General features: G+C 46.1%; 1 protein-coding gene across 1 annotated transcript; it reads left to right on the plus strand.

Annotated features, from left to right (window-relative positions):
• The first annotated feature begins 4,451 nt into the window (after positions 1–4,451).
• Positions 4,452–5,305, plus strand: LOC130283813 (phospholipid scramblase 1-like). Its single transcript, XM_056533322.1, has one exon. The coding sequence runs from the start codon at positions 4,614–4,616 to the stop codon at positions 5,244–5,246; it is 633 nt and encodes a 210-aa protein (XP_056389297.1). The 5' UTR covers positions 4,452–4,613; the 3' UTR covers positions 5,247–5,305.
• The last annotated feature ends 8,102 nt before the right edge of the window (positions 5,306–13,407 follow it).

Consider the following 13,407-nt stretch of genomic DNA (forward strand, 5'->3'; position numbering starts at 1 on the left):
CAGGTCATCTTTGGAGGAGACTTTAATACTGTCACAAGGTCTGGTGATAGGGGAGGCTCCAGGGATCGGCTAGATTACGATAGCATCGCTTTGAATAGAATAGCTAGCTAGCATCTCCACATACAGTAAAAAATCTAAATCGGTTCTCCTTCGCCTTCACCTACAGCCCGGTAGCCCATAAAATTAAAAAAAACTATCAAAGAAAACTGGGGACTTCTACAAAATGATCCTGACCTGCAGGAGTTCACTAAAAATCCCCCACTTATTACCTTCAAAAAATTTAGAAACCTTAGCAATATAATTGTAAGTAGCGCCCTTAAAAATAATTCCCCCAGTACTAACTGGTTAAATGCAGAAAGGCCAAAAGGGAATTTTTGTTGTGGCAGCTGCAATTGGTGCAGGTTTTTTTGCTCAGATAAGTACATTAATGTGGGAGGTGTAGACATCATTTGCAGGGACTTTATATGTTGCAGAACGAAGAACGTTGTCTATTGTGTACGCTGCAGCTGCAATAGATTCTACATTGGTTGCACTACCCGTGCAATAAATGTAAGTTTTAGAGAACATGCCAATTCAATCAGGATGGGCAAAGGATCGCCCCGACTCATTGAAAGAAAGGTAGCCTTGGCCATAGAGGTGTATATACCGTGACCATAGAGGTGTATATACCTGGGTCAGGTGTTGGAAGAGGTGTGGTCTGAAGAAGCGCACTGTCAGTGGCGTGAAAGCTCACCTGTAACACCGGCGTTCCTGGTGTCCAGCTTGGTTTTACCCGCACCTGAATAAAGAATACCTTGTACCGCAACTGAGACCGGGTCTTCGTGAGTGCTCCCCTTATTTCTTCTTTTCCATTGCTCCATTTGTTCATTAGAATAGCTAGTGAGTCTCGCCGGGTGGATGTCCACATCCCGCACACCCCAGGTCATAGCGGGTTCACTTACTTTAGAGGTAGAGAGATCAGGTCTAGGACAGATAGTTTTTTTTTTGAAGGAGTCTGTCTCTTCACCTTTACAGGCTGTTGAGGTGGAGTTCTCCGACCACTGTTTGATTATGTTCTCTTTGAATGTTTCAGAGACCCCCAGGATGGGAAGGGGATTGTGGAAGCTGAATTTGTCTCTCCTGGAAGTCAAGGCGATAAGACGGTCCTTTGAGGAGTTTCTTCAGAGCCAGGTACCATTACCAGACTTGTGCAGCACTCAGTGAGAGTGGTGGGAGATGTTCAAAAAACGGGCTGCGAGATTCTTCCGCCAGACCGCGAACCTTAGGAGTCTGAATAGGGATCGTCTCTATCAGGCACTAAGGAGGAAACTCGAGGTTCTTGTCTCGACTGGAGGTGACCGAGAGGAAATCTCCAGAGTGAAAACTTTGCTACAGAAGTGCCAGTAAGATAGACACGCATTCTTTGGTTTTTGAAAGGGATTTCGGGGAGTACCACTCGCCCGACCCTTTCCGGAGCTGTAAGATGTCAGTGGATTGTAAGATCGTGACCGGCCTGGTCGATAGTACAGGATCTCTGAACAAGTCCAGATCGGGGATCCTGGAGGTTGTCAGAGCCTTTTACTCGCACCTCTTGGGGAAGAGGGATCTAGATCGAGGCAAGATGGCGGCTTTCCTGGCTGATGCCATTCCCCAGTCAGGAGTAGACCCCTCTCTTAGTGTTTTGACAGAGAAGATCAGAGAAGAGGAAGTTAAGCTGGCGATTTGAGAGGCTTGCCCTCAAAATGTCGCCAGGGCCGGATGGCTTAACATCCGAGTTTTATAAGACCTTAAAGGACATCTTGGTTCCCCTCTTGACTGAGGTAATAAATGAGTGTCTATCCTCGGGCACTCTGCCAAGGTCAATGAGGAGGTCGGCTCTGATCATCCTGTCAAAGGGTAAAGACTCGTCCCACATTGAGAATTGGCATCCCATAGTGCTTCTCAATGTGGACAGAAAGATTCTGGCAAAAGTGCTATTCAACAGGTTGGTGAAATTTGCGCCCCAGCTCCTTTTGGGGTCCCAGCACTGCTCTGTTCCCGGTCGTAGCACTTTTAGTGTGGTGCTGGGTGTCCGCAAGGTCGTGGAGCAGGGTCGGGCTGGTCACTGGAAGGGGTTTCTGCTGTCCTTGGACCAAGCAAAGGCTTTTGATCGAGTTGATCACGAGTATCTCTGGTCCACTCTTTTGAAATACGGTCTGGATTGGCTGAGAACATTGTACGCAGGGGCTGAGACTTTTCCATTGGTAAACGGTTGGGTGGGCCTCCCTTTTGGGGTGGAGTCTGGTGTGCGTCAAGGCTGTCCGTTAAGCCCTTTGCTTTATGTGTTCGCGATCAACCCCTTCCTTCGAAGGCTAGATCGCGGACCATTGGCGGGGGTGAGGATGGACCCGGCGGTGCTGGATTTGTCCTTAAGGGTAGTGGCATACGCTGATGACGTCTCCATTTTTGTCTCTTCGCAAGGGGAGGCGAAATGGGTGATGTCGGAGGTGGATTGCTACTAGGAGGCATCCGGGTCTAAGATCAACCGGGAAAAGTGCAAAAGTCTTTAGTTGGGAGGTGGAGACCCTGAGTTCTGTCTCCCGGACACCCTCCATGTGCCCCAGGAATCTGCAAAAATTCTGGGCATCGAATTTGGTCCCGGGGATTATCCCACACGAAATTGGGAAAGCAGACTGGAAGATGTCTCCAAAAGAGTGGAACAGTGGAAAGGTTGGTCTTTGACCTTTAGGGAAAGGGTCTTCTTGATCAGGTCCTACTTGCTCCCGTTGTTAATCTATCTGGGCAGTATCAGCCTTTTGCCAGAACCCCTCTGGAGCCGGGTCTACAGTCTGTTCTTCTTAATGTTGTGGGGGAATAGACTGAACCTAGTTAAAAGGGAGGTGACTTACCGCACGAGGAGACTAGGCGGGTTGGGTATGGTCAACCCGGTGGTATTCCTAGTGAATTCCTTTTTAAAGACCAATATATCAAACCTCTGGACAGAGAGGGCTCCTCCGTGGGTAGTCTCTTGCAGGAGATGGTTTCAGCCTTTCTTCCAGGAATGGGAGAGAGGAGGTCAAGTGAAGGATCTTCGCACGTCACACGGGCATCTCCCGACTTATGTTGCGCTGGTTCTGAAGGTCATCAGGAGGTGGGGGCTGGGGATGTGGGAGGTAAGAACTCTGCCGAGGAAAATCCTCGGTAACAGGGTCTTGCTGAGCCATTTCCAGAAACCACTGGCCCTCAAGGATTGCCCAGGTCGGGATCAAGGGATTGGGTTGTTTCTTTTAATTTCACCTAGGATCCCCTTGAAGTATTGGGACTTGACCTGGTGAGGCTTCCATGGTAAGCTATATGTAAGGGGCAATCTGAAGTACAGGAACTCCGATGAAAAGGGTTGTCCCCGGGAGGAGCGTGGGGGTGCGCTGGAGGACATGGACCACTTCCTGCTTCAGTGCCCTTTTAATATAGAGGTATATCAAAGGGTGGGAGCTTCCATCGGCTGGCTGCCCTTTCCTATGCTGGGTGGGTTTATGCGGCCTTCAAAGATCTGGGTGTCCGGGACCGGTGCACTTCATTTATAGTCAGCGCAGTGGTCAGGTATCACACGTGGCAAGCGAGGTGTTTAGTGTCGACGAGACAGAAAATCCTCCCCGTGGACAAGGTTTGTAGGAACACGCTCGGTGACCTGTTGAAGGTTCGTTCTTTGGAGTATGAAAAGTTTGGTGCATTTAGTGCCTCCACCCTGTTGAGGGGGTTCTCCTTTAAGGTGCCCTAACCTAGTAATCTCCTCCCTGGCAATGGGCTGAAGCTGTCACCAGACATTTTTGTTTTGATAAAGACGAAAAGATGTAGGCGGCTTACAGACATTGAACCGGAGCCCTGAGGGGTTGGAGTTATGGTGTAGGGATTGTATATTGTATAAAGGTTGTATATATGTGTAGGAGTTGTATATATGTATAGGAACTGTACATATATAATGAATAAGGTTATATTATTTGATGTATATTTTTGTGTATAATTTTGTGTAGGTTATAGGAAAGGTGGGGGATATTTAGAAGTAAATTCAAATTTTTTTGTGTGTATTTATTATTTAGTGTATGTATAGATGCGTATATATGTATATTATTGATTAGTGGTTTTGTGTATATATGTATATTGTATATTATATATATAAAATAAAAAAAAAGTTTGTATAGGTACGTGTGGTGTATAAAGTTATATAGAATGTGGTGTATATAGTTATATAGGATGTTGTGTATATAGTTATATAGGTTAGCGGTGTGTGTATATAGGTATGGAGTGTGTGTTGTCCTGGACCAGAAGGGATTTTTGTTTGTGATATTATTTGTTATGTATTAGGTTTATCTTATGTTTGATTATCATTGTTATGGTTGTTATGTTTGGTTTATGTTTTGTATTTCTTTATTTATATAAAATAAGAGTTCCTCAGTATCTGCTCTTACTCTCTATATATGGACAATGCACAGTACCACTTCTCCTGTCCTGTATATTGGCAGTCCTCCCCGTCTTGTAATAACGCTATAAAAAGACATGACGCTGACAGAGATTCCGGATTACATCATCGCAAAGTATAATTTCCGGATCTGGTACACTCCACCCAGAGATAGAGGAGAAGAGCAGGGAAGATTGTAATGGCCGCCTCTCCTCTCGTTCCTCCTGGGCTGCAGGAGTTAATTCCGGTCAGTCGGTTCTATGTTAATCAGACATGGAGCAGTGTGTACCAGCGTTACTGCACCTACGACTTATTAGGACCTGATGGGAATCTCGTATACCAGGCAAGGGAGAAACGGAAATGGTGTGGACCTCCGATGGACGTCAGAGTCCAGAACATTCAGGGCTGCAATGTCCTCACCCTGTACAAGCCGGCCGTCCTCTTCAGCTGGAAATCAAAGTTACAGGTAATTGACGCCTCAGATCGGCTCCTCGGATACATAGAGAAGAACTTTTCTTTTTCTTCTGCATCTTTCAACATCCTGAACCCATTAAATCAGATCTGTCTAAAAGTGGAAGGCCCCGGATGGGGAGAAGGCTTCATGTCCGACCGGGTCTTCAAGGTGCTGTCAGCTGATAAATCCGCAATGGTCAGCCACATAACGCGAGTGTGGAAAGGAATCGGCAAGGAAATGTTCTCCAGAGAAGATAACTTTGTGGTACAATTCCCACCAAACATGGAGGTTTCCATGAAAGCCATCCTGCTGTGCTGCACATTACTGATTGATCTGCTGAAACATAAGAGGCAGAGGAATCAGAGCCGTTCATCATGAGGACCGTGTTGGGCACAGGAGGAACCTGGGGGACATTTATCAAAACCTGTGTGGAGGAAAAGTTGCCCAGTTGCCCATAGCAACCAGATTGCTTCTTTCATTTTTAAGAGGCATTTAAAAAAAAATGAAAGAAGCGATCTGATTGGTTGCTATGGGCAACTGGTCAACTTTTCCTCCACACAGGTTTTGATAAATCTCCACATGTGTATTTCCTCTAGAACACGATCGCTCCTCACACCACCTGACCTGCACATTATGGGGAAATTTATCAAAACCTGTCCAGAGGAAAAGTTGCTGAGTTGCCCATAGCAACCAATCAGATTGCTTCTTTCATTTTGCAGAGGCCTTCTTAACCCCTTAAGGACAGTTTTTTTCCCGTTTTTGCACTTTAGTTTTTTCCTCACCTTTTAAAAATCATAACTCTTTCAATTTTGCACCTAAAAATCCATATGATTGCTTATTTTTTGCACCACCAATTCTACTTTGTAATGACATTAGTCATTTTACCCAAAAATCTACAGCGAAATGGAAAAAAAATAATTGTGCGACAAAATGGAAGAAAAAACGCCATTTTGTAAACTTTGGGGGCTTGTTTCTACACAGTACATTTTTAAATAAAAATTATACATTATTATTCTGTAGGTCCATACAGTTAACATGATACCCTACTTATATAGGTTTGATTCCACGTTTATTTTTATGTTTATTTATTTTTTTATGGTAAAAGTTTTTTATTCAAACTTTTATTAGGGAAGGGGTTAAATGATTGTTATTAACTTTTTTCCCCCCGCAGTGTTATAGCTCCCATAGGGGGGCTATAACACTGCAACAATGATCTTTTACACAGATCACTGCAAAGCCATAGCTTTGCATTGATTAGTGTTATCGGCGGTTGATTGCTGCAAGCTTGAGATCCAGGCTTGAGCAATCAATTGCCGTTCGGACGTGCAGGAGGCAGGTAAGAGACCCTCCTGCTGCGTCCTAGCTGATCGGGACATCGCGATTTTATCGCAATGTCCCAATCAGTCCGACTGAGCTTCCAGAAAGCTTTTACTTTCACTTTTAGATGCGGCGATCAAAGAGTCTACGTCCAAAGAGTTAAAGCTGGACATCTGCCGAAACTGCGATGTCCGGCATTAGCCACGAGTCCTGACTGCTGATAGCAGCCGGGACCATGCGGGTATGATACGAGCTCAGCTCCTGAGCTTGCTTCATAACCCTCCCGTGCTGCAGCACCAGGTATACCTGGCGTTCTGCGCAAGGGGTTAAAAATGAAAAGCGATCTGATTGGTTGCTATGGGCAACTGAGCAACTTTTCCTCTTGAAGGTTTTGATAAATCTCCCCCTTTGTGTCTGTGTGTTACTATCTGACACCTTTATAAATAGTTGTGTCATTTATTGTGTTCCAATAACGCCCAACCACCGCCCCACACTCCCGCCATTACTGAGGTGCAATATACAGTCACACCACTAGGAGGCTTTCTATAGAAATGGTGACGTGCAATCAGTACAATTCCCACCAGACATGGAGGTTTTCATGAAAGCCATCCTGCTATACTGCACCTTACTGATTGATCTGTTGGAACGGTGGTCTTCAAACTGTGGCCCTCCAGATGTTGCAAAACTTCAACTCCCAGCATGTCCGGACAGCCAACGGCACGATCGGTCGTCCTGACCTGCACCTTTGTGTCTGTGTGTTACTAAATGATGCCTTTATAAATAGTTGTGTCATTTATTATGTGCCTCGGAGGTGACCAGTGACTCAGAGACCTTAAGGGCTTGCTGGGACTTGTAGTAGGACTGGACAATTGAATGCAGACCACGCTGACTTGACAGATGACAGGGACTGACCTGACTCATAAAGCTGTGACTTTATCTTACTTGACTTGATGGCGGCTGCAGGACTGGACTTTGAGGTCTCCAACACTCTGGACACACACACTAGACAAGACTGCACTGGACCTCAGCAGAAGAGAGAGAAGCTCCACCCAGGGCTTATATGGGGGAGACCAGCAGGGAGACCATAGGTCACTCTTGGGATCACCTGGTCACTGATACCTCCTAAGTAACAATCACATGACATATCACATGGTATAAATCTTAAAACAACATTACATTTTATAACACTTAACATGGTAAAACATTTTTACAACGGGGAAACAAGTGCAGGAAACCCCGGGGACACCGACAGAGGCTGCCTGACAGGACAGCAGGGGTACAGGGTAACATCTCCTGTACTGGGAAACCACACATCTGAACTGTAAACTTTATTTCTGGACCTGTGTGGTGTCCCAGAGCAGAACGCCTTTACTACCGGAGCTCTGTCGGGTGGTTATCCCCAAAGTGCCTGTCTCTTACCCTAACCTGTGTGGTTTGAGGTAAAAAGGTATTGATTGTGTTTTCCAACCTTTTGTGCTACCGTGCCTTTAATTACTATGTAAAAGTTAAAGGATAAGTCTCATGCCCGATAGTACAGAAAAACTTACCCCCTATCCACAGGATTGGGAATAAGGTTTAGATTGCAGGGGGGGGGGGTCAGAGCGCTGTGGCCCCCTGTGATCGTCTGTCCATTGCCCTGGCTCTTCCACAGCCCTGTCGGAATACTCATTTAATTGTTTTCCACTGTAAAGAACTAGTGAGTAGCCACGGCAAATGCCAGCCCTTCCTCCACCCTGGTCTCATCAGACAAAAAGCCCTTAGGCTGCATTCACATCACGATTTCTACAATTTCTCCATCCGACCTGAGTACACAATTTGTATAACTTAAAATCGTATGAAATCATATATAAAGTCTGATCCATTGACTTCCATAAAAAAATCGGATCCATTACACACATCCGATTTGATCCGCATCCGATTTCACCCGATTTTTGTTCAGGTCTGAAATTGTGGTCAACCCCGATTTCAGACCCGAACAAAAATCGTGTGAAATCGGATGCGGATCAAATCGGATGTGTGTAATGGATCCGATTTTTTTAATGGAAGTCAATGGATCAGACTTTATATACGATTTCATACGATTTTAAGTTATAAAAATCGTGTACTCAGGTCGGATGGAGAAGTCGTGATGTGAATGCAGCCTAAGGCTAGTTTAGTCTGTCTCTTGCCAGAACAGAGAGAGGTCCCTCAATAGTCCATCTGTCTCTAGAGAGAGGTGAGGAGAGGTCATGGAGGCTTCAAGTCCAGTCTACATTCTTGTGGGTGCTGTACACCCCTCACACAGATCCCACCGCCCAGGGTAAAGGCAAGTTGTCTCAGTCCAGGCTTTGGGGACAATAACAGTTGTCTGATGGGCCCCATAGTGAAGATTAGATGAAGGTGTATCTATCCTCTGGGCCACACCTATCCCTCATGTCCACCCTGGCGGTAAACCCTACAAAATAAACCCTGTCTGTGCAGAATCTAACTAGTGTAAATCATCTCCTACCCAATGTATCCAGTCAGAGTAACGTCCTCAGTCAAGTGAGTTCTGAGTATCTTTATAAGAACTGCAAGTCCCAGCATTCCCCGTAAACTGCGACTGTAGCTTCTCACTACGTTCAGTGTAATCCTGTCCCCAGAACCTGGACTGTATCTTTGTATTGTTATCCTTTCTTCAGTAAACTTTACAAGTGGTTACATAACACCCCTGCATTTGAGGAGTTATTTCCTGGCGTTTCGATACCAATGACTACTTTCTTTGGGGCTGTGGTGAGTGACCATAACCTTCAGGACTACTACCACCAACATGCGCACACATGGCACTCACCTGGCGTCACAAACATTCTAATAGCCAGCCACGTATACACCACCCAGCACTTCGCTAGCCTCATTTTCACTCTTACAATATAGGGTTGGGTCATCTGCGGATCCGCAACGTAACACGCTGAGGATCCATTACATGTGACCCTACCCTTTAAGGGGTACTCTGCCGGAAAACATCTTATCCCCTATCCAAATGATGGGGGATAAGATGTCTGATCACGGGGGTCCCGCCGCTGGGGACCCCCATGATCTCCCAGCTGGCAACAGCGGCGTCCAGAACACGGAAGCTTGGAGCTTTCGTGTTGGTGACGTCACGCCCCCTCCATTCATCTCTATGGGAGAAGGCGTGATGGCTAGTACATGAATAGACATAAATGGATGGGGCGTGGCGGCTGTAGTCGCCAGTCATCTGGCACGGAGCAGAGCTTGGGTACCACAGCGGACATCCCCAGAGATGGGACCCTCACAATTAGACATCTTATCCCCTATCCTTTGGATAGGGGATAAGATGTTTTCCAGCGGAGAACCCCTTTTCGGGGAATGTCTGCCATCCGCTGCCTGTGGATCAGTACAGAGAAAAAACTAAAAAAAAACCTAGGCCCAGATGAGAACATGGGGGAGATTTATCAAAACCTGTGCAGAGGAAAAGTTGTCCAGTTGCCCATAGCAACCAATCAGATCGCTTCTTTCATTTTGTAGTGGCCATTTTTCAAAAATGAAAGAAGCCATCTGATTGGTTGCTATGGGCAACTTATCCTCTGCACACGTTTTAATAAAGCTTCCCCATGATCAGACAGGATTAGAAAAACAGAGGTAATTTCTTCAAAAAACAGCACCACCCCTGTCCTTAGGTTACGTGTGATATTGCAGCTCAGTTCCATTGATGTTAATAGAGCCAAGTTGTAATACCTCACACAACCTTAAAGGGGTACTCTGGTGAAATTATTATTTTTTTATATCAACTGGTGCCAGAAAGTCAAACAGATTTGTGAATTACTTCTAGTTAAAAATCTTAATTCTTCCAGTACTTATCAGCTGCTGTATGCTCCACAGGAAGTTATTTTCTTTTTCAATTTCTTTTTTGTCTGACCACAGTGCTCTCTGCTGACACCTCTGTCTCAGGAACTGTCAAGAGCAGGATAGGTTTCCTATGGGGATTTGTTTCTGCTCTGGACAGTTCCTGACATGGACAGAGGTGTCAGCAGAGAGCACTGTGGTCAGACAGAAAAGAAATTCAAAAAGAAAAGAACTTCCTGTAGAGCATACAGCAGCTGATATATACTGGAAGGGTTAAGATTTTTTAAATAGAAGTCATTTACAAATCTGTTTAACGTTCTGGCGCCAGTTGATTTAAAAAAATGTAAAATGTTTTTCACTGGAGTACCCCTTTAAGACAGGTGTGACACTGTTTTTGGAAGAAATTAGCTTTGCTCTTTCCAGGATAACCCCTTTGCCCATACGTCTTAGACTAGTGTTTCCTAGCCAGTGTGCCTCCAGCTGTTGCAAAACTACAACTCCCAGCATGCCCGGACAGCCTTCGGCTGTCCGAGCATGCTGGGAGTTGTAGTTTTGCAACAGCTGGAGGCACACTGGTTGGGAAACACTAATCTAAGGGTATGTTCACACAGATTTTTTCTAGTATAGGAGAGACCTTCTCCTTCATAGAACACAATGTTAAAGATGCAACTTGGAGAAGACAGACGGGAGTTTTGCAGCGGAGTCCTCCCCCCGGTGACATTGAGATGCAGCTCATAAATCTGAGTTATCTGGGCGCCGCATGCTCCCCGGATAACAGCTTTATTCCGTAATATAAAGTGATTCTGACAGCGGAGTTTAAAGGAGCATCACATGCTTGAAACAATCTTATTTTTCCACAATTTTGAAAGGGTGCCAATAATTTTGTCCAGACCATTTTTGGAGTTTGGTGACATTATGTCCAATTTGCTTTTTTTCCTCCCTTTTTTGGTTTAGTTCCAATACACACAAAGGGAATAAACATGTGTATAGCAAAACATGTGTTACTGCAATCCTTTTCTGTGAGAAATACTTCATTTTCTTGAAAAATTTCAGGGGTGTCAACATTTACGGCCAGGACTGTATATACACACATACATTGAGTTTTATATATATAAAAATTAGGAATCGACCGATATCGATTTTTTAGGGCCGATACCGATAATCTGTGGAGGTTAAGGCCGATAGCCGATAATTTATACAGATATTACGGTATAAATTATCGGCTATTTCTCTCCCCCCCCCCCTCTGAAGCCGCTGCAGATCATTGATTTAAAGCGGGCGCTTTAAATCAATGAACTGTAGCGGCTTTTGCGGTGCCAGAGACCGCCGCCACCACCACTTGCTTCTCTCCCCCTACCTGTATATTGCACCCTGACTTATAATACCCCCTGTCCTGTGCCCCTCATATACAATGTCCCATGTCCTGTGCCCCTCATATACAATGTCCCATGTCCTGTGCCCCTCATATACAATGTCCCATGTCCTGTGCCCCTCATATACAATGTCCCATGTCCTGTGCCCCTCATATACAATGTACCATGTCCTGTGCACCTCACATATAATGCCCCCTGAGGGTGCAGAACAGGGGGCATTATATGTGAGGGGCACAGGACATGGGACATTATATATGAGGGGCACCTGTCAGGGGGCATTGTATGTGGGGGCACATGATGGGGGCATTGTATGTGAGGAACACAGGACATGGGGCATTATATGTGGGGGTCACAAGACAGGGGGTATTATGTATGAGGGGCACATGACGGGGGGGGGATTATATGTGGGGGCACCCCTGTCATGTGCCCATATAATGCCTCCCTGACTTATAATACCCCCTGTCCTATGCCCCTCACATATATTGCCCCCTGTCCAGTGCCCCTCACATATAATGCCCCATGTCCTGCCCCCTCAGGGGGCATTATATGTGAGGGGCACAGGACATGGGGCATTATATGTGAGGGCCACAGGACAGAGGGTATTATAAGTCAGGGGGGCATTATATGGGCACATGACAGGGGGGCTGTCATGTGCCCCCACATATAATCCCCCCCTGTCCTGTTTTCCTCACATATAATACCCCCTGATATGGGCCCCTCCCTTATATTTGCCCCCTCACTTATAATTTGCCCATCCATCCATACAGCGCCCGAGCAGTGCTCACCTCACACGCTGCTACGTTCTTGTACTGTGAGTGAGAGCTGCAGGGACGTGATCTCCGGGCGCCGGCGCGATGATGTGATGTCATCACGCCGGCCTGCCGTGGATGGCGTCCCCGCGGCTCCCACTCCCACTGCAAGAATGAAGCAGCGTGAGAAAGGTGAGGGAGTGGAGGAGCGGGACAGCTGACAGCTCCCTCTCCACCATGCTGTCAGCTGTCAGGCAATTGCTCCGCACGGCAAAACAAGGCGTGCGCACGAATCGCGGGACTTCGGTCCCGGTCTGAAGTTCACGCCTTGTTTTGCGCATTATCGGCAGGTTAGAAGCCGATACCGATAACGGGAAAAAACGTGAATATCGGCCGATAATATCGGCCGTGCCGATAATCGGTCGATCCCTAATATATATATATATATGTATATGTATCCTGATCCCATAGAGATAGCAGATGGAGCTAGGAGGGGAAATCTAGTTAGTGATGATGTCATCCTGTAGGCCTCCGGATGTTGTAACCACTAGGTAGTGAAAAATTTGGAGTCAGACTGGTGATCACATGACCACATTAGAGTACTGAAACGCATAGAGGCAGCTGCGCTGGAATAAAACGAATGGCGCTGTAGGGCTAGTGATCCTATCCAGAGGATAGGAGATAAGTGTCTGATCACAGGGGGTCCGACCCCTCCTCAGAGCGAAGCAGCCCCCACCCTCGGTGACTGCCCTCTTAGCCAATCATGGGCTGAGATAGGACCCTTCAGTGAGGACCAAGCCGTGCCCGCGGGTTGTGGGAAAACATGGATATTGGGGGAGATTTATCAAAACCTGTTGAGAGGAAAAATTGCTGAGTTGCCCATAGCAACCAATCAGATCGCGTCTTTCATTTTTCAGAGGCCTTATCAGAAATGAAAGAAGCGATCTGATTGGTTGCTATGGGCAACTTATGTATTATCATTCCACAAAGAGTCATGTGACCTCAGAAAGTATCCAATAACTTTAATCTTTGTTAGAATTCACTTGCCATCACAGCGATTTGCACTTTACGGCACTGTGCGGTTAATTGCTACAAAACTCCATTAGGCGATTGTGTAAATCGAAAACGTTAAAAGGTACAAAACGTTGCGCTCGTTTCCGCTATTGTCTGTTCGGAGCTTACAGGTTACTGGCCCAGGATTAGGTGGCTCAGTATCTACAACAGTGTTTCCCAACCAGTGTGCCTCCAGCTGTTGCAAAACTACAACTCCCAGCATGC

This window comes from Hyla sarda, chromosome 8, assembly GCF_029499605.1.
Source record: "Hyla sarda isolate aHylSar1 chromosome 8, aHylSar1.hap1, whole genome shotgun sequence".
NCBI classification, from domain to species: Eukaryota; Metazoa; Chordata; class Amphibia; order Anura; family Hylidae; genus Hyla; species Hyla sarda.